Source organism: Chenopodium quinoa, unplaced genomic scaffold (assembly GCF_001683475.1).
Source record: "Chenopodium quinoa cultivar QQ74 unplaced genomic scaffold, ASM168347v1, whole genome shotgun sequence".
NCBI classification, from domain to species: domain Eukaryota; kingdom Viridiplantae; phylum Streptophyta; class Magnoliopsida; order Caryophyllales; family Amaranthaceae; genus Chenopodium; species Chenopodium quinoa.
In genome coordinates, this window is record NW_018743955.1 from 7,134,046 (window position 1) to 7,160,115 (window position 26,070).

General features: G+C 36.3%; 4 protein-coding genes across 10 annotated transcripts; 3 read left to right on the forward strand and 1 right to left on the reverse strand.

The window, feature by feature from the left end:
- Positions 1–929: 929 nt before the first annotated feature.
- LOC110689507 lies at positions 930–3,836 on the forward strand. Its single transcript, XM_021866291.1, has 7 exons — positions 930–1,027; positions 1,127–1,213; positions 1,289–1,348; positions 1,451–1,569; positions 1,771–2,652; positions 2,755–2,862; positions 2,983–3,836. The coding sequence occupies exons 1-7, from the start codon at positions 930–932 to the stop codon at positions 3,834–3,836; spliced, it is 2,208 nt and encodes a 735-aa protein (XP_021721983.1).
- Positions 3,837–3,899: 63 nt separating this feature from the next.
- Positions 3,900–6,104, forward strand: LOC110689508. The gene has a single exon (XM_021866292.1). It carries the CDS (start codon positions 3,900–3,902, stop codon positions 6,102–6,104), a length of 2,205 nt encoding a protein of 734 aa, XP_021721984.1.
- A 6,299-nt stretch (positions 6,105–12,403) lies between these two features.
- On the reverse strand, positions 12,404–17,350 carry LOC110689341. 7 transcript variants are annotated; one of them, XR_002504888.1, is made up of 7 exons: positions 17,181–17,349; positions 16,671–16,895; positions 15,342–15,448; positions 13,770–13,933; positions 13,540–13,599; positions 13,225–13,421; positions 12,404–12,777 (listed from the first exon to the last, which is right to left on the reverse strand). XR_002504888.1 is itself a non-coding variant. In XM_021866116.1 (6 exons), exons 2-5 carry the CDS (start codon positions 16,879–16,881, stop codon positions 13,548–13,550), a joined length of 534 nt encoding a protein of 177 aa, XP_021721808.1. In that variant the 5' UTR covers positions 16,882–16,920; positions 17,181–17,350; the 3' UTR covers positions 12,404–13,421; positions 13,540–13,547. The 7 variants fall into 7 exon arrangements, 5 of the variants coding, with proteins under 5 accessions (XP_021721808.1, XP_021721806.1, XP_021721807.1 ...); XM_021866116.1 differs by having other exon boundaries at positions 12,404–13,421; positions 16,671–16,920; positions 17,181–17,350; XM_021866114.1 differs by having other exon boundaries at positions 12,404–13,421.
- Positions 17,351–17,977: 627 nt separating this feature from the next.
- Positions 17,978–22,918, forward strand: LOC110689509 (probable LRR receptor-like serine/threonine-protein kinase At4g36180). The gene is made up of 6 exons (XM_021866293.1): positions 17,978–18,147; positions 20,851–21,059; positions 21,260–21,502; positions 21,599–21,771; positions 21,921–22,150; positions 22,654–22,918. Exons 1-6 carry the CDS (start codon positions 17,978–17,980, stop codon positions 22,916–22,918), a joined length of 1,290 nt encoding a protein of 429 aa, XP_021721985.1.
- The last annotated feature ends 3,152 nt before the right edge of the window (positions 22,919–26,070 follow it).

Here is a 26,070-nt window from a genome sequence, read left to right on the forward strand (position 1 = left end):
AAGGGAGAAGTATTTAATCTTAAAGGGACATCTTGAACGATTGGAGCAGACTCCTCAGTTTCCTGTTGCCGTGAACTCTGTGGTCCAGGAAGAAAATGTGTCTCAAATTGGTGAGGACTTACAGGTACCTGACAGTAACACTGTGTCTTTTACTCCTGCTAAGCGAAAGAAGCTACTACAGATAGCTCATGAACAAGAATTGGGGGTAGGCACTTCAGATCAGGCAGCATCTGGTTTGCTGGAACTTGGCCAGTTGTTTGGAAATGCTGAGCCTAATTAGGTAGTGCGTAGAAGTTGTAGGGGATTGACGTGTTCTGTTTTCTTTAAGTATGTAAATGTAAACAAAAAATTCCGCTTTTGTGTCTGTTTCAGTTTCTGTAAAGGAAGTGCTTCTAGGCTACGGAAACTGGTTATTTTGGTTGTAATGTCAGTATAGTTAGAGTGGCATTTATAAGGTTTCCACCTCTTTTGTTGTAATGCTACTGTTAGTGTAAATAAATATCTATGGAAGAGTACTTTCTTCATATGCTCTTTGCAGTTCTAATACCATTAGCAATCCTTTAAATTACCTGCTTAAGGTTTGCATTGCTTATTATGTTGTGGTCTAGAATAGTAATGAAAATCGTCTATGTTTTCTAATATTATTAGTTGGATCATACCTTTTACATGTTGAATAACGTTTGAATTATTAATGCTAATGTATATTACTACTGTTAGAAAGCAGACCTGTAGTACATTTATTGAAATTCAGTATATCAGTATTGTTATTGTTGTATGTGGATCTTAGCAAACAAACAAAAAAATTTAAAAATTTTTAAATAAAACCCAAAAAAATGGGGGGTTGATTTGTGGGAATTATTGCTTTCTAATTTATACAATGGGTTCATATGTATTCTGCCATACAAAATCAGGTAAAAAAGAAGACCTACATGGTGGACTGCCAATATGGTATTCCTTATTTATCAAGTAAGAGTTGCAGCAGAGCTAATCGAGCTGAACAACGATCATCCCACGTAGCAGTACATAGGTAAATGCTTACACATGGTTGTTGCATATTCACTTAGCCTACTTTACCCTGGGAATGTTGTAAGTTAATTATTTGATTTTACTAACTGCATACAAATAGCCAAGAACAAAATGGACAACCTTCTTGTGTACGAGTTTCGAAGAGAAATCGTCTGTTGAGTGGATCGCCAGAGGTGCATTTAGATAGGTAAACGACAGTTGATTGAGGTGTGTTTTGGGTGAGATTTATTAGCTTCTGTAATGTGTCTGCCTAAATGTGCAGAACTGAATTACATTGTGATCCTCTTGCGTATGGTGGCGATGGTCACCCGGAATCGTTAAGGTAGTTATCAGTGACTTCAGCATAATATACAGTTGTAGTATCCTGTGTAGTAACATGATTGTTATGTCTGGTTGTTCTTAACAAACTATGATTTTTATTCAGTGATAACCGTGGATCCAAAACATTACCTCGAGAACGTGCAACCAAGAAAAAACGTAGCATAGATGATATGGCTCAATCACAACAAAAAAGGTATTTGTTTTTGGTAACTGGTGTTACAGGTTGGTTAAAATAGGCAAATTGTGCTGATTTAGGCTTTGTGTATAGTGGTTCAGCGCCGAAGAAAAAGAAATCTACTTCAAACCCAAAGCTACACTGTATGTTTGTGAGCAGTTTTCTCTAACATGGGTATTAATTATATATTATTGTTTAAGTGAACTATGTAAACTAACTTCTACCTATTGAATTTGTATCGATGCCAGTAATTCCTGCTGCTATGTCTGGCCAACCATTGTCAACAAAGCCTCTAAAGTTGTCGTCCCCTATGCAGTGTTTAAAATGTGGTGCAAAAAAGTTTGCTTTTGAAACTGTGAATTTCTGTTGCAGTGGCGGAGAGGTCAAGATAGCAGCAAATGAATACCCTGCTGAACAGCAGCGACTCTTTACTTCAAACGATGAAGACGCAGTTCACTTCAAAACCTATGCTAGGTTATATAATAATTTGTTTGCCTTTAGTTCTATAGGAGGGAAATTTGATGCAAGCACTTACAAGGGCATATATGTATTTAAAATGCATGGTCAGATGTATCATTTTGTTCTAGATTTATTGCCTTATAAAGGCACCCCAAAGTATTTACAGCTTTATTTTTATGATGGACAAAATGAGGCTAATAATAGGCTTAAATGCTTTCCAAAGGTCAGGCGAAAAGTGATTGATATTCTTATGCGAATTTCAGAGCAGAATCCATATGCAGTGTTCTTTCGATCTCTCAGAGAAAGGCATATTACTGTGGATACTAAAATTGTGCTCAATCAGAGTACAGTGCTAGACCAGCGTGTTTACAATGCCCCTGCTGTAGACGATGTTGCAGTCATATGGCCAGACAACGCTTCTTCTAGCCAAAGTTTAAGTCCTCATATCTTAGTAGCTGGTAGATCTGCTACATCTCATAGAATCTATCATAACTATGGTTGTTATGATCCATTGCAGTATCCTTTGTTATTTCCTCGTGGGGAATGTGGTTGGACTCAAGGATTACAAAAGCAGTCTCATGGTGGAGTAAGAAACACTACTCCATTGCCAGATCCAATCATGTCATGTGCTGTGCATAGTGCTGAGGACTTATTGAATGAAGAAGATAAAAGTACACTTTTCAAACACAGCTACATTAAACTGACTAATATACATTGATGTTTGCTAACTATCTTCCATATTATGACTAACTGTTGATGCCCTTGTTATGCAGGAGCAAGTAAAAAGAACACTAGAGCTGACAAGTTCATTTCTGCACGAGAGTACTATGCCTACAAGTTGCAAATTCGGCCTGAAAACATGTTGTTGCGAGCTGGAAGATGTTTCCAGCAATATATAGTTGACATGTATGTCAAAATTGAAAACACTCGGCTTGATTACTTTCGGAATAATCAATAAAGTATACGGGCTGAACTATATCAAGGTATTTTAGATTCATTAGATTGTGGTGAGACTGTTGCTCATAATGTAGGACGTAGAGTAATCTTACCTCCTACATTTATAGGAGGACCTCGAGATATGAAGAAACGTTACCTAAATGCCATGGCTTTGGTTCAGAGATATGGGAAACCAGATTTATTTGTTACTATTACCTGCAATGCTAATTGGCCTGAAATAAAGGCTGAGTTAGCCCCGGGTGAAACAGCACAAGATCGACCTGATTTAGTAGCCAGAATTTTCAGAGCCAAATTGTTATTGCTGAAGAAAGAAATATTGGGAAAGCAAATCTTTGGTGAAGTTGCTGCATTGGTGTATGTTATTGAGTTTCAAAAGCGAGGTTTACCACATGCTCATTTCTTGATCATCTTGAAATCAGACTGGAAGATGAAATGTCCTGCTGATTATGATAAATATGTGTGTGCTGAAATACCACCTGTCAGTAATAGCAATTTGAGGCGGACTGTGCTTGCACATATGATGCATGGCCCTTGTGGTGTGTTAAATCCGGAATGCCCTTGCATGCGTAACAAAGGTGGTATATTGTCCTGTAAAAGTAAATATCCTAAACAGTTTTCAAATGAGACGACTAATAATAAAGATGGTTATCCCATCTACCAAAGACGTGATACTGGGGAGCAAGTGAAGATACGTAACACATACCTTGATAATCAGTGGGTTATCCCGTACAATCCTTATCTTTCTTCACTGTTTGATTGCCACTTGAATGTTGAGGTTTGTTCCACAATTAAAGCAGTGAAATACCTATATAAATACGTGTACAAGGGTCATGATAGGGTTTCATTCAATGTAGTACCAGGTGAGAATAACTCTGTTGATGAAATTAATCAATTCTAGTCAGGCAGATGGGTTTCCCCTTGTGAAGCAGCGTGGAGAATATTTAGTTTTGATCTATTTGAAATGCATCCTCCTGTTCTTCCATTACAAGTTCATTTGCCTAATGAACAAACTGTGCATCTACATCCTCATGAAAGGCTACATGCTGTTGTTGCTAATTCTAAACGTTCTCGAACTCAATTGACTGAATTCTTTGCAGTCAATGCAGCTACTGAAGGTGGGACAGGCCACTTGTATGGTGAATTTTGTGAACATTACGGATGGGACGCAGGTGCTAAGCAATGGAAAGAAAGGGTGCTAAATCTATTTTCTGTTGGGCGTCTTGCATTTGTGTATCCTGCAGAAGGGGAACGTTTTTTCCTACGGTTGCTATTACTAAATGTCAGAAGTCCAACTTCATTTGAGGGGTTTCGAACTGTGAATGGCCATGTATACCCAACATTCCATGATGCGGCATTGAAGTTAGGATTAATAGAAAATGATGATATTGCAAACTTAATATTGTGTGAAGCGTCAGAGGTCCAAATGCCTGATGCCTTACGTCGTTTGTTTGCAACGGTACTTATTTTCTGTCAAACAGCTGATCCGCCTGCATTATGGATGAAATTTTACCCATTTCTGTCTGAAGATTTCAGTTTCAAATATGCTGACAATGTTTCTAAAATTCAACAGTTAACAGTTCGTTCTGTTGAGGGATACCTTGAAGCCATGGGGAAATCACTGTCGGCATTTGGGTTGGACCATTTAATCGCTCATGTTGACATTGAGATCAGAAGAACAAAGGATATTGTGGATGCTCTTGATGCCCCTATTCCCCCAGAAAGCCTTACATGCCGTTCTAGATTAAACCATGAACAAAATGCTGCCTTCTCATGTATCATGCAGTATGTAATGGAAGGGAAGCCAGGTGCTTTTTTTATAGATGGTCCGGGAGGAACTGGGAAAACATTTTTATACAATGCATTGTATGCAGAGGTTCGACTCATGAACAAGATTGTGTTGCCTACAACAACATCGGGTATTGCTGCATCAAATATACCTTCAGGACGTACAGCTCATTCAAGGTTTAAAATCCCACTTGATAGTGATGCTTCGTTGGCTTGCGCTGTTCCTAAACAGGGAAGTTTAGCAGCATTACTTAGGGAAACGTCATTGATAATATGGGATGAGGCTTCGATGGCCAAGAAACATAATATTGAATCCTTGGATTTACTCTTGCAGGATGTGTGTGATAATAAAATCATGTTTGGAGGGAAAATTATTGTGTTTGGAGGTGATTTTAGGCAGGTTTTGCCTGTAGTTCCACATAGATCAATGAAAGAAGCTGTGGAAACCAGTATTGTCACTTCATACTTATGGCCTAGATTCGTAAAGTTTAGGTTGATAGAAAATATTAGAGCTCGGGAGGATTTACCATACTCTGAATTCTTGCTTGCCTTAGGTAATGGTGAGCTGCAAAAATCAGAAATAGCTTATGTCCAGTTGCCAGACCAAGTTGCCCAATTTTGTGAAACTGAAAATAATTTGGTTTCTGATCTGATACAAGCAACGTTTCCTGAAATGGTGCACGATAATCTGTGTGCTGACAGTTTTATTAATCGAGCAATCTTGACACCGTTAAATGATGATGTGGATTTGATTAATACGTTCATGATAGAAAGATTTAAGGTCAGAGCTGTCACATACAAGAGCTTTGATATTATGCTGAATGATTCGTGTAATATATATCCTACAGAGTTCATGAATAACTTGTGCCCAGGAGGAATGATCCCTCATGAGCTTGTGCTGAAGGAATACTGTCCAGTTATCCTTCTAAGGAATCTTCTGCCTTCATCTGGTTTATGCAATGGTACTCGTCTTACTTGTAAACGATTTTTCCCAAATGTTATCCAATGTGTCATTGCTACAGGACAATACAAAGGCAATCATGTTTTCATCCACAGGATCAATTTAAGACCATCTGGTTCTATGAATTATCCTTTTCAGTTTGAGAGGAAACAATTCCCCATCAAGTTAAGTTTTGCAATGACAATAAACAAATCTCTGGGTCAGACTCTTAATCAGGTGTCTATACATCTTCCATGCCCATGTTTTTCTCATGGTCAGCTGTATGTTGCTTTGTCAAGGGCTAAAAAAGCAACAGATGTTGCTGTCTTTTACGCTAAGCCTCTGGAACAACACCCACTCAACACTGTGAAGAATGTCGTTGCTTTTGAAGTGTTGAGATTGGCTGGAATAGTGCATGATAGCACAGAAGAAGAGACATAAATACTTGCTTTCATCAGAGCACTAGAGCAGAACTTCAGAGTATGTTATCTTTTGCTTTTTGAACTTCAACATGTATTACAGGTTGCATTTAATGGGCTACATTAGATTTTCAGTAAGTAATACCACTGTCAGATGTCTTTCTATTTAATATTCACAGGTATATGAAGGTGAACAAATCAGGTTAGTAATAACCTTACCAAGGTATATAATCAACATTGAAAGCTTACCTTCTAGCCAATAAATAGCATGTATAGACTACTTATTTAGATGTTGCATTGTGCATAGCATTAGATTACGTAATTAGATTACTGGTAGATGCTATAACTTAGCACCTAGAATAGGCTATCTTAATTGCTCAGTACTTTCATTAATGACCATTAGTTTAATTTTCATTGTTATAGCATTTACACTGAAACACAGTAAAGACATAACTAATGTTCAACCACATTTAAGTCATACAAATTACAGTTAATATGTCAGCAGATGAACATGTGGGTCTTAAGCTGTAAATACATTTTATCTGGGGCTAAAACTTATGTGTGATTCTTCATGCTTGATACGCTGCCTATTAGTACCACAACACATTCTACTTTCTCCCAAATCAGACTGGGTGTAAATTATAAGGTTGTTGAATATAACTGAAACCTAAGCTAGGCCAAGATTTGCTTTAGATTCTTTGATATGGAATCACTGACTTGCAGCAGATGCTATTATAAAAAAAATTGACTTTGGGAAATATTCCAGATACTATTGGAAAAAGAAATCAGATTAACAAGGGAATGCTGTGAATACTTTTTAAAGAGTAATCGACTTAAGTGGAACAAAGCAGACAGTAAGTAACTGTTATAGATTCTATTATGCATGACACTCTTTTATCACTGCTTTCAGCAAGAAAATGGCCGAAAGTCTCGTTAGACCACATGACTGAAGTCTGCTAGAGCATCCATAGCTTGGCACCAAACTTATGGATATTCCTTATAAGTAAGTCATTATTGAATACCTTCAATTTGAACAAGATATTATAGTTTGTTTTCCGGAAATTTTTTAAATCTTGTGAAAAGGCACCTCTTTATAAGGAGAAATGCCATAACATAAGAAGGAGAGAAATATGAAGCTATTGACCCTATGAGAAAGATTATCTCAGTTCAGCAGTAGGTTGCATGGATGTTGAAATCAAATACTTACATTTTTTAAGCTATTGTTTTATAAAAAAACAAACAAAACACAGCATAACCTCCTTTCCCCTCTTCTGAAGCCAGGGAAAACAAAAGTTTAGATAAGCAGATAAATGCTTCCCTCATTTTATTTTTCACTTCCTTTTCTGTCAGTCTACCATGGTTACTGATAAATGTCACAAAATTAAAACTCAGGGGACCGTGTTACAGCATAAATGGTAGTTTGAGTGCTTACAAGTATTAACCATTAAGTATAATTCAACTTTGTCATTATATTCCATTCTTATACTGTTAAGTAGAATTCATGTTTATCATTATATTCCATTCAATTTTATCATCACTTTAGGTACTATGTGACTTTACATTCCTTAAAAATTCTATGAGATTAGTCTTAAAAATTCTATGACATTAGTCTTAAAAATTCTTTAGGTACCATGTTCAGAGCTCATTAGCCATAAAAATTCTATGAGGTTAGGACACTATTCCTACTATTATTGTTTAACCTGGAAGCAAATGTACATGCCATGTAGTTCTTATCACTCAATATTAATCTTATTCAAACCAGTACTTTAAAGAGTTTCAACTAAGCTGTACTTTGAAGCATAACATAACTGAAGCTTAGTGCAAAGATATTTTTAATACAATAGTTACACAGTGGCCTGTTTCAAAGGCATTACCCTACAACTTTAATACTGACTGATCAACTTACTTAATACATAAATACTTATTTTACATAACAGGATTATTATACAAATGCAACACATAGTTGTCTTTCCAACATAAATATCAGGCATTAGCTATCCAAACTGCTACACCTTGCAATGAATATCTAGCACTTTTATTATCACATACCTAGCTATTTTAGACAACACATATTGCTGATGATGTAGTAGTCAAACATGTGAACTGGAAAGCAGTTCTATCTGAACAACTATGTTGGTCCGAGCACCACCTCAAATAGAAGAGGAAAACCTGATCGATAAACCACTAAGGCACCTAAACCAGCCACAGCAGACACATGTTCATAGAACATATTTACACCATTGCATAGTACACATGATATGATGCTGTCTTCTTTCCAAACCACCTGTAAATCAACACACCACTGGTCCCTTTTGTGACGCAGAAGAACAGATGTGGAAGGATCTGCTGTCCAGAAATGCATTGTAGCAAATGGCACTGGAACAACCTTAAAAAACAAAAATTACAGATAACCAGCAGTTAAATATATGCTAATAACAATATGGTAAGCACATGTTCATAAAATATATATTCTTATATACAGTTTAGTAACTCCAAAACTTACAATTAGGGGTGTACATAAACTGGCCCGGACCTGAAAACCGACCTGAACCGGACCTGTTGGGACCGGACCTAATCCGGACCTGCAGATTCAGGTCCGGTCCCGGTCCTTGAAATTCTAGGATTCCGGGTTTCAGGTCCGGTCCGGGTAAAACCCGGAAATTTCAGGTCCGGACCTGAAACCGGTAAAACTATTTTTTTTTTTATTTAATAAGTCTAAATAGGTCCATAAACAGGTCCATAACAGGTCCAAACAGGTCTAAACAGGTCCAATCAGGTCTAAATAGGTCCAAAACAGGTCCAAACAGGTCCATAACAGGTCCAAACAGGTCCATAACAGGTCCAAACAGGTCTAAACAGGTGCACTTTCATCTTATTTTAAAAAAATCAAAAAAAAAAAATAATCAGGTCTATTCAGGTCCAAACCCGGACCGGACCTGATTTATCAGGTCTGGACCGGAACCGGACCTGTTGATTCAGGTCCGGTCTCCGGTCCTTAAAAATCAAGGATTCAGGTCCCGGTCCATTCAGGTCCGGGTCAGGTCCGGTCCGGTTTTGGACCGGTGTACAACCCTACTTACAATAATTCCTTGGAAAATAGATCGTTGATTAAACACACATGTAAATGATGGCTGAAGACATTGTTGTTGCATTAGCCTCAAGTGATTTTCCAGTTCTACAACAGACAATGGAAGCCTTCTTCGAGTAATTATGGTCTGTGTAACTGGTATACCAAGATGGGTTTTATCATGCCCATCATATGAGAAAATTTTGGAATGAAATATTCTTCTACCTTTATAATACATCATCAAGGTATCTCCAACTTCGATATCATTATCTGAAATGAACTCTTTCCAACCCCCTTCAACGTACATTCCAGTGATCATATTTCCAGACTTAGTTCTTCTAATAACAATATCCCATGCTGGTCCATCACAACCGCGAAATATTTTAGCTGCTCCACACTGATTGAATAAGATATGGTAAAAAAAAACTGGTATCTCCTAAACCATACAAAAACACATAATTAGGTAATATAATCACTACATGTATATAAGTTAACGCTAATAGTAGAAAATACAAATGCATACTGCCATATCTTTGTGTTCTTCTTCAATTCTCAGTATCCATCTCATGATAGCATTAGTTTCGGCCTAACAATATGAGAAGTTGATGAATTAAATAGAGGCAAACAAAAACTTAGTTAAGAGACAAATGTGAATAATAGACTTAAGAAAGCTCCCATAGAATGTACTTACCATGTTTTCCAAAGCTAGGTATCCAAAGCAAATACTGAAAGTCCAGTTCTCATAATACCTTGGCCATTCCCTTTATATAATATATGATACTCTAGACAGGTAAATGTTTATCTATAGCCTTTGAAAGAATCTAACTATTAACTGTAGCCATGTGAAATGCACCATATCCTAATATCTACCAAAGCTATTGTGTAATTTACACAAGAGTTAGACCCTACATTATACTTGGTATATCAATGACCAGGGATAAGCAATTTAATTTAATTATTTATAAACAATTAAATGCTTGTATTATTATTAGCTTAAAGGAAACTATGAACTTCGTGAGTTTAGTACGACTATACTTTAAAATATAACACGTCATTAATGTGAACATTGTTGAAAAATACAAAAATGTAAACTTGTATTACAATGAAACAAATAACTCATTAGTTTGTTCAAGAATGATAGAAGTAGAATGTAGGTAAATATGAAGTGTTACTCTTCCTAACTTCATTTAACAATGCAAGCTTATCTCATCTGACACTTTTACAAACATGTGCATCTCTAATTTTATAATTTATGTTAACATAGATTAGCAAACGTACAGTTTTATTAATATGTCTTGTGTACTTTGCATGTAGTTCTCGTTCAAAGTATTGAAACCAGGTAAATGCAAACACTTTCTACAATACTCCCACCTCCTTCCGCACCATGAGACAAAAAACTTGGAATATTAATCGACTATACATTATCACATGCAATTATATAAATCTCACAATATGATATGAAGTATTACATAATGACATCTTCTAAGATTGAAAACCTCAATAAGATAATCCAAAACTAAAAATCTACATACATAAAGAACCATTACAACATGAGTAAGTAATAAGCTTTATTAATATATGCTTGACAACTTTGAGTGTTAAATTTTATAAGGTTTGGAAAATTAAGTATACATGTCAATTCCTATCAATTATAAGCATATGCCATATAAAATTGTCATACAAAAGGAATTCATTTCAAGTGTGTAGATGCATCAAGTGTACACGTTGCTTGTCCACACGTACAAGTATATGTAAACATAGTAGATGCACCCAAAAGTATCGTAAACTTTTATGCAATTAATTAATTGAAGTCGTACATTGGAACATGAACATTGATTTTCAGCTGCCTATTGGTCTCTCGAATTTTTCATGCATCTACAAACAAATCCAATACTAATAGTTATACCCGCTTGAGTAGCATGCTAAGCTTATGTCCATTCCTTATTAACCTACGCATCATATGATTGTAATTAGAAACACTTGTGAATTAGAAGTTAATGTAGAAAATTTACACATATTTCAATTTGGCATTATATTGACTACATCATTTAGAATATAAACAATTTACTTACTATAGAAGCAAGTAGTACACATGGTCAAAATTACTATTTAGGGAAATTACTTGAAGGACATAAGATATTGTACTTGCTTGGTGAAGAACCACATAAAAAAGAAAGCTTTTTTTTGAAAAAAAGATGGCATTTAATATTAGAAGCCTTCACAACCACTTAAAATCATCATTCATATGGCTTCTTATATGTTTTCTATTACTAGTTGTTGGCCCGCGCGCTACGCGCGCGGTCCCCCAATGTGATTTCGTCTCCGTGATTAGTGTGTAGTTAGTTATAGTTTATGTGTTAATGAAATTTAATTTTGCTAATGCTCACTTTAGTTATGTTATTATACATAATGATGCAGGCATAGAGGCTAAAGTGGGTAGCATCGGATGGCACGCAGTAGGCTTATGAGCATGCTGTTAAGGGGAATGGTTGTCAAGATATTTAGCATTTTGTTATAACAAAAAGATTGTAAGAAATGGCTATTAATATAGTTTTAGTATTGTAATAGCTTTATTATCAACTAATCAAATCATTACAGTTTTCCCCTAACATTTTCTTGAATATAGTCTTGTTTTTTTGGTGAACATCCTCGAGTATTCCTTTCTTTCTGTAATCATCAGGCTTGATCCTCATTACCTAAATTGCACATAACTAATGCTTGAAGTAAAATTGGAGTGGCTTATAATATAATGTCAAATTATCCATTATTAGAATAAAATAAAGTGTGATCCTGAAACCATTATTTATATGAATAGAAATTGACCTTTGGAAATGGAATAAGTAAATTAAATTAATAATTTAGAAGAATTAGATTTAATTCTTCAAATTTTAAATTGTAAACAAACTGTAAAGTAATTCAAGCACTACCAAATATTTTTGACATGGACAACAATTGTAGTAAAGTATTAATTTATCATTATGTAAAATTGGGTGGTGCGATCAAGGTGATTGGAGGATTGACAAAGATGGTGCAATCAAGGCGATTGGAAAATTGAGTGGAAGATTGGCACACTGGGTAGTGCGATTAAGGTGATTGGGGGATTAACAAAATGGATGGTGCGATCAAGGCGATTGGAGGGAAAAATATTAACTCTACAATCCTTTAATAATAATGAATGCTACTTCAATTTCAATTACTAACTATGTTAAGGAATTTCTCATAACAATGCAGAAGGGAAAAAGGAGGGGAAATCGTGAAAAATTGCACATGTTCACTCAAATGTAATTGCTACTTAAGTTATAAAATACAAGATTTAACACAAAGCATCAATGACGTTGTTCTGCAGCACACCCCACAAAAGAGTGAAGAACTTGAACTCTTTCGACTTTTCAGAATTTTTTTGAGCTTGAACTCGGTAAAGAGCCTCCTTCTCGATCTCCTCATTTGCCCTGAAATTAATCATAGTAGACCAACAATAAGAAGTACGATCACTCTCATACTCAGCTATAAACCTATCGAAATCCGCTGTCCTTACCGCAGGCTTAAATCTCATGCCTGAATTATTTACTTTATTTTGCTTCAAAATGTCAGCTAACATGAAGCCAAATTCATCCTTCCAATCCCCCACCTAATTTTAGAAAGGAAAAGCCCATTTCAGAACAGATTATTTATTTTAATGCCCCATGAACATTAATTATCTGTAATCAAAATACAAAGTAGCAAAAATCCTACAAAATCAGAAAAGCATAAACACAGAAAGTAGCAGCTTAAAATTCACATATATTGTTTGAAACCACATGTACCCACACTGGAATTAACCTAAAAAATTAGTGCGTAGAGTAATAAATCATCGAAAAATATTTCATATTGCTTCAAAATGTCAGCTAACACGAAGCCAAATTCATCCTTCCAAATCCCCCACCTAATCTCGCACCTAATTTAAGAAAGGGAAAATCCCTTCAAGCAAAGGCCATGTCTTATTAGAGTATACTCACCACCACAGGCCGCATAACACCAATATTGCTGGCCAATCATGGTAAATCCCTTATTCAATTAAATAAACAATAATTTATACCTGATTCAATCATACATTTCCTGTACATAGAAACCTATAAAATGAAGAGTGCGGACGAAGACCTTAGCCACAATTTGCACAAATTAGCTGGTATTATAAGAGTTTTTTTTATGGAGCCTTGACAACTGAATCAGAGGTAACCTTTTGTGCCATAAGAGAGACATCCTTTACCAGTCGAGCCATTTTCAAGACAGCCCTTGAGAATGAACCAAAAGGAAATGTCATGAGGCAATGTTCCCACAACAGTCAATTTTGCAGTGTTGTATGACAGTAGAAAGGCATGAAATACTAATGATTCACATCTATGAAACTTACCAAAATCTTTATCGGCACTTGCAGCATGGAAAATTCCATATTACACCTATCCATTTTAACCTGGACTTTACATGATGTCCGATTACACAGGTTGTCAGATACACAAGCCGATCTCACGAAGGACTCTCATACCCTACACTTCTGCTGCCACTTGTTATACTTGCATCAAAAATAAATTTATTAAGTTGCAAATGACAAATTAGGGGAGCATTTATATTAGAGATCTTTACCTGCACTTGTCACTATCAGGATTTAATTTTCCAGGATGTGATTTCATATCCATCCTGTTGCTGTTCTCTTTTTCAACTCTGTGGCAATTAAACCTTTGGAAGAAGTTCTTGGCTGCGTAGCTTGCTGCAGGTAGGTTCATGCTGAGCAGACTGACACAACCTCCCTGATGGCAAAATTAATAGGGTTAGAAGCAGCAAATAAACTTTGAATCTTCATATCACACAAGACCAGTTACATGCACCTTGAAAGTTAAGTTCATCTAAGGACACAAAGGCAACACGTAATAGCTTGCCTCCCTTCTAATTTGTCTACAAACTTCAATCATGATACTCAAACTAATATTTGCAGTAGAAAATGATCAAATACACAAATGTGTCATCCACTTGTTTGTAGTAAAGCAAGATGATCACAAACACATATAATATCAACCAAAACCACTACTCATAGAGAATCCTGCTGCAGAATACTTAGCAAGAGCTTGTTAATAACATTAAAGCCCTTAGGTTAGAGTTTTTGAGGGAACTGGTCCATAAATTATATTTTCTGAGCTTTTATAAAATAATTTATAAAGTTAATTTGAAAATAATAAAATTTTAAAATTAAAATCTCACCCTGAAGGCTTTCTAATGTTATCCCACATCATGACATGGTTTCACCTTCTTTCTTTTCTGTTTTTTGCTCCTTACTAAATCTTTCAACCAAATGTCAGTCCAAGACTTCTACTTAGTGAAATTCTTAGCTTTATAGAATAAGGATACTGTCAATTCATTTTATAACATTATCAACCAATTTCATAATGCATGGTTAATTGAGATGTCCTGAAAAAATCAAGGTAAGACTGGAATTTTATGCATAGAATAGCAAGGTGCCAGGGTTTGATTCTGTAAATTCTAAATTTGGCAATATTTAGTTATTTAATCACTTTCATGAGAGTCAAACTAACATGTAATTAACCCTACACTATTATTTATAATGAATTTCAAAATAATAAAATTTATATTATAATAATAATAAATCAGCCCAACTCACTAATTATTTAAAAAAATTCTTAAGCAATGATCTTAGCAACACAAATAAATATTCAAACTTCAACAAATCAAACATAAAGTAATGGTACACAATTCGAATAACATTTGGTATGGCCTAAATTTACCCTTTCATTTTAACCTTCATAATGCTCTATTTCAAAAATCACCCAAATAGCGCAAAACCGGATTAACAGCTACCAAATAACAATCAAACCAACAATTTTCTTCGAAAACTAAATTAGCAAAACTGATCCATACAATTTTGCAGAAAACCCCACTTTAATATTAAAAAAACATTTCTTTGCAAAAATTAAATTAAAAACTGCAAATCTCATGCAAAATACACCCATGATAGTAATTGAGTCATTCCCCTTAACATTTGGGGGAAATCAATTACCCTGATGTTATAGATTCTAACATAATCACGCTTGTGAAATCAATTACCAAGCTCACTCAAACATGCTCCATGGTTTAAATTTGGGGGAAAAAATAGCAACCGCTTAGAAAACTTGAAATTTAGAAAAATAGAGAGAAAGAAATTACCCGAGAGTTGCAATCAGCACGATCGGAGGAGGAGAAATAAGGGGAATTGCCTAGAAGCATAGTAAAATTTACAATCACCATTGACGGACTTCCTTCGAAACCCAATTCTGCAAAATAATCAAATTGCACATTAATTTGATTCCGTTTTCTTTTCCTCGTAAATAAGATAACTAATAAATTATAATCTTAGAATAATATGTAATGAAAACATACTAAACATCTCCATTGAAGACAAATGGTCCCCTTACAGCAAAATAAGCACCCACTTCATTAGTTAAAAAATTCAATCCACTGAATGGTTGAGAATGATCAAGTGATTTCTGATTCACTAAATATCTTGAGATATCCCCCTTTCTACGCAATAACAAATGATTAAGATTGAGTAAGCTCCACCAGATACAAGAAAGGTGAAAGAACTTATGGATACTCAACCAGGGTAAAATTTGAAAAAAGATAGCAGTTCCTTCACCTACTCACAAAGTGCACATAGTCTTCCAAGTGCCATTTTCCCATCATCACTTCTGGTAACAACAACAGTTCCAACCCGTTGGTATCAAGAGACAAGACCAAAATATTAAAATTAGGCAGGAGAAAAAACTTAGAGCCTGTTTGAAGAAAGGGGGGTAGAAGCTTGAAACATATCACTTCAGAGACAAATTTAAAGTAGAATTTAAGCAAGAATTTCTCTTCCCCTACTTTTGTGGATAAAATTCAAATCTTTATTAAACCAATATAACAGAAAGAGATCATCAATACTTATTAATCCAATAACCATCATCTAGTAATATTTCCTGATTTATTTATTAGTAGTTCAACTTAACTCAAATTCTAGCTCCATCATCATCATCTTGCTTTCTTACAATAGTTCAGGTTAGCTTCCTCCACTTATCCTTCAATTTCCCCATCATCTGCATTATCCCCCCCTCCCCCCAAGTCATTTCATCTACCACCATTTTAGAGTAATCTTACTTCGTTGTTGTCTGTGCCGTACTTTGAAAGCTATATCTTTTAGTTGCAGACTTGCAACAACAACGAACTACATATTCTTCTGTGTTTAATTTCCAATTTGCTTTACTCTGATAAGTATAGTAACTGGTGAGCAAGTGCTAAAGGGGTATCACCAAAAGTCAATGTCAAACTTGCATATTCTTACTAAACTAACAGAGATTGGAAAAAATACATCGATATAACAGAATTATTTCGCAGCTTCAATGAATTCCGCCGAATTCTTCACCGTGTTGTTTAATCAAACAATCAATTAACCACACATAACAAATTAAATAAATATTCACAAATAAAAAAAAATCAATTAATTGAATACGAAAGTACCAAGCGAAGGAGAAGAAATAGCGGAGCAGGTGAGAGAGCGGCGAAGACGAAGAGGTTGATTGGAGCGTCGGAGATGAACGCTGGAAATGAGTGGGAGGAAATCCGACGGTGGTGATGAGGAGAGAGAGGAATGCGAGGTGTAACAGCTAGGGCATCCATTGACAGAAAAATCAGAACAACAAAAATTTACAAAACTTAGCATCCCAACCATTGTTGGACCCAAACCTGAGAAATGGCCACAAAAACCAAACTGAAAATTGATTACTAATAACAATTTAAGTTCTCTGATCATTCAACTACCAATTTAATCATAAAAATAGTTAGCAAAAATAAAAAATCAAACAGCTCAATTAACCTATTTCATCGATTCACCAGCAAATATAATTAGAAAAATACAGAACAAAACCCCTATTTCATACCAGAATACAAAACAAAAATCCCATTTCATCATTTCACAAGCAAATAAAATTAGAAAAAATTGAAAACAAAAATTAAAGAAGAAGATCGTACCCATAAGAGAAGTATCGAGAAGGCTGTGAGCAAACAAAACTGATCAGTTGGATTGGTTGAAGATAAAAAATGAAATAAAGCAAAATCAAAGCAGGAGATGTGAGGATGAGGACTGAGGAGAAGCAAAAGCAGGTAAGAGAGAGAAATGGGAGCAACTGAGCGTGGGCAGTAAAGCAAAAGGTAGGGGCCAAGAAACAGCTAGAATGCCAAAAGGAAATGACCAAAACAGCCCTGGCAATTTGGTCAATCAGAAAAAGGGGCTGAGGGCAAGCGGGTCATTTCCCTGTTCATAAGGAACAATAAAATGGGGAATAGTAAGGGTGCTTGGGGCTTTTATATATGTTATAAATCAGAAAAAGGGGCTGAGGGCAAGCGGGTCATTTCCCTGTTCATAAGGAACAGTAAAATGGGGAATAGTAAGGGTGCTTGGGGCTTTTATATATGTTATAGAATTATAGATAGATTAAGAAAGGAATAAATGTTTTTGGAAACATCTATTACAAAATTACTAGTAGCTAACTCTCATCATGCAAGTTATATCTCAGAATATCATGACATCAATTCATGTATTGCAGACTACCCAAATACTCATATGCTGATATGCATTTTACTGAAGCTAAGACATAATACTATCTGTTTAGTCGTTTAGCTACATAACGTGAACAAAAAAAAAAATATATACTTCGTAATTACTAATGAAGGAATTAAACACTTCCCTTATTTTTATGATTAAGGATACAAACTGCAAATTACTAATCATAACACGAAATCATTCGCATTTTTAGTTTTTAACATAGATGTACTACCAATCTTACAAGCTCAAAATTTCAATGAAAATTCAAAATCATTCTGCTGTGAAGCCTTCATGCTTATTGCATAGCACAGTTTTAAAGTGTCAAAGATTCAGTCATTACTCTGAGAGAAGTCTTAACAGGCCTCCAGATTTACACCAAGTAACAGTTATATGGTTGGTTGAGCTTAGTTTTAAACAGACTACAAGAATGTTTACTTAGCTAAGGACTAAGTTAATGACTTCAATGCTAAAATTAACGACATTTTATTTTGTTCTTCATCACATAACTATAGCTTGAAAATAAAGAACACATACGACTATATGAGACTTGACTGCTAAGCTAACAAAGATTAGTTACGACATTTTTCTTCGTCACTTAACCATAGCTTGAAAATAAAGGACAAATACGTTTTTATGAGACTATGAGGACTAGTGTTTGCCAGTTACATATGCCCTTATACGAGATATTGAGGAAACAATGTCACGCCATACCAAGCCTTGTTAAGATTAAGAATTTGTCATTATCAAAGGAATTCAGTTTAATCCTTGTAATACTACTTCACTGATTGAATTGGCACACTTCAAGTCTTCAAAAAAATAAAATCTCTATTGTATGGATTTTAGTATCGTTTCAAAATGATGTACACCCAAATTTCCATGCCAAAAATTTCAATGAAACATCCTAATAAAGTGACTTCCAAGTCAAAAAGCCAGTGAATTTTCCACACATACTAACCCATTTGTTAGATGTGGCCCAAAATTTCATATGGACCAAGTTTTAAAGAAGCCCAATACAATTCTTATTGCTTCTAGAGTATGTCAAATATTCTACAATTATGTTGATTATTCTAGAAAAATGGTCAACTCTCTAGAAGCAATATTATCATGCAAGCAAATCTAGAGAATTCTTCATACATCTTGAGGCATCCATTTCCACCGACCTAACCAACTATAAATAGTTGGAGTTTGGCTCATATTGAGGCATCCAACCAATATACATTCAACCTCCATACAAATTTACTCACCCACAAAATTACTCATCCATTTACACTAGTCTCCCTAGTTAATCTCCTCCTTGTAATTCATTCCACTATTTTCTTTCTTTTATTTTGAGAGTTTAATTGTAAGAGTTGTATCTCAATACCCTATTATTGGGGTAACTTTGTACTCTCATTTTATTATAGTGGAATTTTTTGGTGCTCGTCGTCGTGGGTTTTTTACCTCTATTTAGAGGGTTTTTCCCACGTTAAATATCATGTCTCCTTTAATTGCTTATCTTACATTTTACCTTTAATTTCTCGTTCTATTTTACATTTCCGCTGCGTGCTCATAACCTAACACCGTTCTATACTGTAAACTTAATTATAAAGGCTTTATCATAGAATAAAGTTAGGACAGAAACTACTGTTAACGAAATAAAGCATAACCTTTCTTTTTCCACTCATAACACAAAACCAATTAAAGTAAGAACTCAGAAGTATAGATGGGTGAAGTTTCAAGACATTGGCATTATGATGAACATCAAATTAATGAACACTATTGTAATTCACTACTCGTGAGATAAGCTCGAGTTAATCAGACCCTTTTAAGTTTCAATACATAATATAATCCATGCCAATGCTTAAGCACATTTTGAACAAGTCTCAATATTCAGAGATGTACTGCATACCATCATGATAGGAATTTCATCCATTGTGAATAATGATAGACAGTACAGTTAAAAAGTCCTCAAATCAAAGAAAGTATTGTTGGTGCTTCCTACAGGCTATATGCAGAAGATCGAAGACTTGGTGCGAGTAGTGCGTGGCTTGCAGTTCAATCGGGGTCTGGGCTTTTCATGGCGTAGTACATGAACGTGTTGTTGTAAATAATTTACTAGCTCGCAAAAACTACCAGAAATTTCTTTGAAATATACTGAAAATATAGGTGCATCTACGACTAATGACTTCCAAGTCAAAAAGTCAGTTAATTTTTAAAAACATGTCTCATTCTATACTGTAAATTTTTAATGGCCTTATCTTAGAGTGTCATCAGGACATTAATATAAGAAAGAACTGTTTTTAATGAAATTAAAGCAAAACCTTTTCCTTCCACTTATTACACGAAACCAAAGTTGTAATAAACACTTAGAAATAGATGTGTATATAAAGTTTCGAGACATCATGATGAACATCAAAATAAAAGAATTGAATACTACTACAGTACAGTAGTTTGTACTTAACAAACTGAAGTTCATTAGTATAATTAATCGACCCTTTCAATACGTAATCGAATGCTAAAGCACATTTTGAATAGACTCAAATACTCGATAATTAATCATTAGAAGAGTTGTATTGCATGCCATAATGCCAGAAATTTCATCCACTTTGAGAATTTGAGTGACAGTCAGTACAGTCGAAAAGTCCTCAAATTAAAGACTGTATTATTGGTGGATTATTGTTACATCCTAGCTACAAGCTACATAAAGAAGAAGACTTGGTGCGAGTAGTGTCTTGCAGGTCAATCGGGGTCGTCTGGGATTTCCAATTTCCATTGCGTAGTACATGAATGTGTGGTCGTAAATAAGTTACTAGCTAGCTAGCAGAAACTGCCGGCCATGTCGTGCATTATTTATTGGTAAATAGTTGTCATTTGTTAGTACAAGCTAGCCACTATACTTGGTGATTGAGCAAACCTTGAGTTGTATAAATAGTTGAATATCAACAACGGTTTCATTCATTCACAAACATTTCTCCTAGTACCTCACGTACTACTTTACTCACTCTATCTAATTATCTCCATAATGAAAACAATTCCACTTATTTCTTTTTCCTGGCCTTTTCTCTTGGTCTTGATTGTATGGCTATGCACTTGCTGCTGTACACCTTTTGCCTATAGCCAATGTCTCCACGATCAAAAGTCATTACTACTTGAGTTAAAAAACGATCTTACATTCGGTCCCTATGCTTTAGACAAGCTTGATGGGTGGAATCAAAGCACTGATTGCTGCCACTGGAGCGGTGTCACATGCGACAACTCCAATGGTCGAGTCATTGAGCTTGATTTTAGTGGCATAGATATCACTGGCTTTGTTGACGATTCAAGCAGTTTGTTTCATCTTCAGTTCCTTGAAAGCTTGAATATATGGCAAACAACAATGACTAAAATACTTTGCAAGGTGAAATTCCATCAAAAATTGGCACACTGTCAAGCCTCACTTACCTCAATTTGTCCGGGGTAGGCTTCAGCGGACAGGTACCTATTGGAATATCACAGCTTGTCAATTTAGTTGTCCTTGATATATCAGGTTCACCGTTATACATGAAGAAGCCAAATTTGGCAACAATCATTCGAAATCTGACTAATATCAAAGAACTCTATCTTGATGGTATCCATAATTCAGCCATGGGGGATAAATGGTGCCAGGCGTTGTCATCATCGTTCCCTCACCTTCAAATCTTGAGCATGTCCAATTGTGACTTGAGGGGTGAAATCCATAAGTCCTTTTCAAATCTCCACCATCTTTCCGTTATTAAACTCGATGATAACGGTAGTTTAGGCGGTCGAGTACCAGAAGTTTTAGCCAGCTTCACAAACTCGACGAAGCTATCGTTGCATAAATGTAACTTAAATGGGACATTCCCAGGGAAAATTTTTCAGGTACCCACACTCATAACCCTTGACTTGTCGGGTAATGAAAAGTTGCAAGGGAATTTACCAGTCTTTTACAAGAATGGGTCTCTTGAGAAGCTATTGATTTCTAGTACAAAATTTTCTGGAACCCTGCCAAGTTCCATTAGCAACCTCAAGAGGCTTCATGTAATCGCTCTCTCTTCGAATATTTTTTTGGAATTGTACCAAGTTCCTTGAGCAACCTCAAGAGGCTTCGTAATATTGATCTCTCTGATAACCAATTTTCTGGTCCAATTCCATCATTTTCTCGAATGAAGAATCTAAACTTCTTGCAGCTTCAGAATAACAATTTGAATGGTTCCATGAATGTCACAGACTGGGGTAAATTACTCAGCTTAGAAGAGCTTAATTTGTCAAATAATTCACTTGATGGAAGTATTTCTACTTCTTTATTCAGTTTGCCATCACTAGGGAAGATCGATTTGAGTGTGAACAAATTTAGTGGGCAACTGATGAATGAATTTGCAAGCATAGCTTCTTCCCAAATGAGTGATCTTGACTTGAGGTACAATAGCTTGGAAGGGCCAATCCCAAAGTCATTTTTCCAACTAAGAGAGCTACGGTATCTGTATTTGTCTTCAAACAGGCTCAATGGCACGCTAGACCTGGCTGATTTTCTACAAAATTTCAAGAACCTTTCGGTGCTTAATCTTTCATTCAATCTCTTGTCAATTAGTACAAACAATTGCAATGAAGATACCTCTTTTCCTCAACTTGAGTATCTAAGTCTGACTTCTTGCAACTTGCTTACCATCCCCAAATTCTTAAAAAAACAAACATCTTTACAACACTTGACCTTTCAATGAATAACATCACATGCACAGTGCCCGGGTGGATGTGGCAAATAGTTAATTTCAACCTTTCTTACAACCACTTAGTGAAGCTAGAATCACCTTTGACATTATTCTCATATGATTTAGGAGCTACCACAGACCTCTCTTTTAATAATTTTCAAGGCGACTTCCCAGCTGTCTTATCCAATTACAACTATTTGGATTGTTCCAACAGTAATTTCACTTCTATCAATCCTGGAATTGGCAACTATCTATCAAATGCTCGCTACCTGTCGTTTTCAAGAAATAACTTGCATGGGAGCAGCCCTGCATCACTATGCAATGCCACAAGCCTAGAGATTCTTAACTTAGAACACAATCATTTGAGTGGCATAGTCCTTGATTGTCTTACTGCCATGACTCAAATCAGCGTGTTGAGTTTGACAGGAAACCAATTATATGGTGAAATCCCTACTAAATTCAGAGAAGGTTGCAGATAACAAACTCTAAACTTGAATGAGAATTTTGTGCAAGGAAGGATTCCTCTATCACTCGCCCACTGCAAAGATGTGAAGGTATTAGATCTTGGAAATAATCGCTTGAATGACACTTTTCCTTGTCATTTGAACAACTTGTCTAACTTGCAAGTTCTCATCCTTCATTCCAACAAGCTACATGGAACCACTGTTTGCCCAAAGAGTTACTCAATATATATGGCCATTACTTCAAATAATAGACGTAGCCTCCAATTACTTTACCGGTGAGTTGGAAGCCAAAAGTCTTTTTAATTGGACATTGATGATGGCTGGAACAACTAAAGAGCAATCAAATTCCAGGTTTTTGTAGAGCAATAGTTTAGATGGTCAATACTATCAAAATTCTGTGGCACTCACCTTCAAAGGTAATACCTATGAGCTTCAATACATCCTAAAAACTCTCACTAGCATCGACTTCTCCAATAATTAGGGGTGTTAAAAAATATCCGACCCGTTGACCCGCTGATCCGCAAAATACCCGGCGGGTATTTTTTGAAATTTTGCAATTTTTGCGGGCCGGGTAAATACTAGATTCGCGGGTCGGGTAATGGGCCGCCTTGTGAGTGAAACGGGTCCCCGTTAAATACCCGAACTTATATTTTTATTTATTTTTTCTTATTTTTAGGCTGGAAGGCACTTTAGGGTTACTTACTCACTTAGTGAGTTGCCACTTTAGTGCTTCACAAGTTCACAGTTCACACCTCACCTCTCCTCTCTCATCTCACAAACACTACTCACCTCCATGGCTCCATCCCTCCTCCACGGCTCCACCTCCTCCTCACCCTCCTCCACCTTCTCCTCATCACCCTCCCTCCTCAAATCTACACACTCAATCACCACCACTCTCGACCAACGAAGAAGACGGAGCCAACAACGGTAACGACAAGGACGAAGTGAGTAAGTACACAATTTTGGGGGAAATGAATTGTAAGTTAGTACTTGGGTTTTGGCTTTAATTAATTGCAATTGTTTTGTATTTTGGTTTTGGGTGAAATTATTGTAAATTTGTAAGTTTAAAATTTAGGGAAAATGAGTAGTAAGTTTGTAATTTGGGGGAAATGAGTTTTAAGTTTGTAACTTAGAGTTTTGGATTTTTGTAATTTGTAATTGCATTTATATTAACGAAATTGTAAGAGTAAAGAATTTTAGTTTTGGGTAAATTATTGTTTGTATTTCTTTGTAGCATATGAGTACAATATACTGATATAGATATCATTTATATTTAATAATTAATTGTATTTTATTTTAAGTTTGGTTTTTCACGGGTACCCATTCACCCGACCCGTAAAATCCGGGTACCCGGAGTTCGCGGATCGGGTCATGGGCAGAGTACTTGACTACCCGCAAAGGCGGGGGTACCCGAAAAGCTGGGTACCCGGTTATGAACAACCCTACCAATAATGCTTTTCATGGGGAGCTTCCGAGAGAGTTGGGAAATCTAAATGCTCTTGTATATCTCAACCTCTCCCACAACTCCTTCTCGGGCCATATACCATCATCATTCGGGAATTTAAGTTGGGTAGAATCATTGGATCTCTCTTCTAATGCCTTAACTGGGAAGATACCTACAAAGCTTGCAAACTTGAATTTCCTGGAGTACTTGACCTATCCTTCAACAAGTTATCATGAAAGATCCCAACAGGCACTCAACTTCAAACATTCAACGCACCTTCATATGAAGGCAACCAAGGACTCTACGGTCCACCATTGACATTAAAAGATCCCACGGTGACTCCACCTACTTCTTTAGAGGGATCAAATTGGAGTTCAAAGAGAGAACAAGAATGGATGTTAAGTGTTGCTGAAGTTGGGTTTCCGGTTGGGATTACTGTCTTTGTAGGGCCTATCCTTTGCATCAAAAGGTATAGGGAGTGGTACTGCAAACACCTTCACAGACTGGTCATGAAAATCTTACGAAAGGAAGATAATATTACAAGGACAAGGAGTAGGAGAAGGAGGAACCAACAAAGGCAGAGACGCTAGACCCATAGAAAGGGTGAAAAAGAAGAAGTCAATGAAGGGTAAGTATGATTTAATTTAGGGGGCATCCCAGTTTCTCTTCTTGAGAAACAAAGATTGTATCTCTAATGGCATTTCTGAAAATTTTTTGCATTGGAAATTGATAAATAATAATATTTTAATGCATAAGATTGCTGACTGGAATATATACTGAAATAGTAATGTGAACCGTTAGTCACGGCTGTTTCGGGGGTTTTTGTCCCTCGGGAGAGTTACAACACTGAAACTGGATTCAACTGAGGACGCCTGTACCTGCAAAGCAAACGGACCTCCGGATGGTTGGGGGTCCGCCTCCGAAGATTAAGTCAGCAAACGTTCGGAAATAAAACGTGCGGAAGTAAAGTTATCTGCTTGGATTCCAAGCTCAGGTTAAGTGTGATAAGTGACGTATTGTCTCGTATTGCGTGTCAAAATTCTCTCTCCTTTTGTCATAAATGACATAATGTCCCTATTTATAGGGTCCTTTTGAAGAGTGTGCCTTCCTAGGATCTGGTGACCTAGGAATTAGGTCACGCCGTTTTGCGGCGCCTCGGGATTTGGGCCTTGGAAGGCCGCCATCCCAGGGCCAATGCCTGAGTGACACGTGTCACTGTGCCCAAAAGGATTCTGAAGCACTTTTTGAGTGACACTTGTCGCGACCTGAATGGTCCCTGCTGGACCTTCAGTCCACGTAGGACGGAGAAGAGTCCACCCTCCACGTGTCATCATTCCATAGGTCCAAATGGCACCTATACGGAGGACACGTGGCGCTTTCTGATTGGGCCACCTGGCCGGGTATAAAAATACCCAAATCATTTGCCCCTCACAGGGGTCACGTGCATTGCACGTGACTCCTGTGACAGGTGTCAGTATCTGAGTGGTCAGATTCAAAAATTACTGGAGGGAAAAAATTAGGGTTTTACCCCCCTATAAATAGTGAGGTTTAACCCCCTCTTGGATTCACACCTTGGCGAATCTCTGGAGAATCTTGGACTTTTTGACTTAAAGAATCTCAAATTCCCTAAGCGTTTTTCAAGCATCCGACACTCGGCCAACAGTCCGACCGTTCTTAAATCAACCAGGCGTCTTTCTCCCTTCTTCTAAGGTAACGCCTGTTT

What these genes read in the sequence shown, in the direction of transcription:
- LOC110689507 (XM_021866291.1), top strand. Translation starts at nt 930, where the DNA reads ATGGTGGACTGCCAATATGGTATTCCTTATTTATCAAGTAAGAGTTGC. An exon ending in CCAGAGGTGCATTTAGATAG is followed by an intron (nt 1,214 to 1,288) that starts GTAAACGACAGT and finishes CTAAATGTGCAG; the next exon opens with AACTGAATTACATTGTGATC. An exon ending in GTTGTTGCGAGCTGGAAGAT is followed by an intron (nt 2,863 to 2,982) that starts GTTTCCAGCAAT and finishes TAGATTCATTAG; the next exon opens with ATTGTGGTGAGACTGTTGCT.
- LOC110689508 (XM_021866292.1), top strand. Translation starts at nt 3,900, where the DNA reads ATGCATCCTCCTGTTCTTCCATTACAAGTTCATTTGCCTAATGAACAA.
- LOC110689341 (XM_021866114.1), bottom strand. An exon ending in TATTTCTTCTCCTTCGCTTG is followed by an intron (nt 15,449 to 16,670) that starts GTACTTTCGTAT and finishes ATTATTTTGCAG; the next exon opens with AATTGGGTTTCGAAGGAAGT. An exon ending in GTGCTGATTGCAACTCTCGG is followed by an intron (nt 13,934 to 15,341) that starts GTAATTTCTTTC and finishes TTTTGCCATCAG; the next exon opens with GGAGGTTGTGTCAGTCTGCT.
- LOC110689509 (XM_021866293.1), top strand. Translation starts at nt 17,978, where the DNA reads ATGTACTACCAATCTTACAAGCTCAAAATTTCAATGAAAATTCAAAAT. An exon ending in GCAACCTCAAGAGGCTTCAT is followed by an intron (nt 21,772 to 21,920) that starts GTAATCGCTCTC and finishes AACTTCTTGCAG; the next exon opens with CTTCAGAATAACAATTTGAA. An exon ending in ATGAGTGATCTTGACTTGAG is followed by an intron (nt 22,151 to 22,653) that starts GTACAATAGCTT and finishes TTGTTCCAACAG; the next exon opens with TAATTTCACTTCTATCAATC.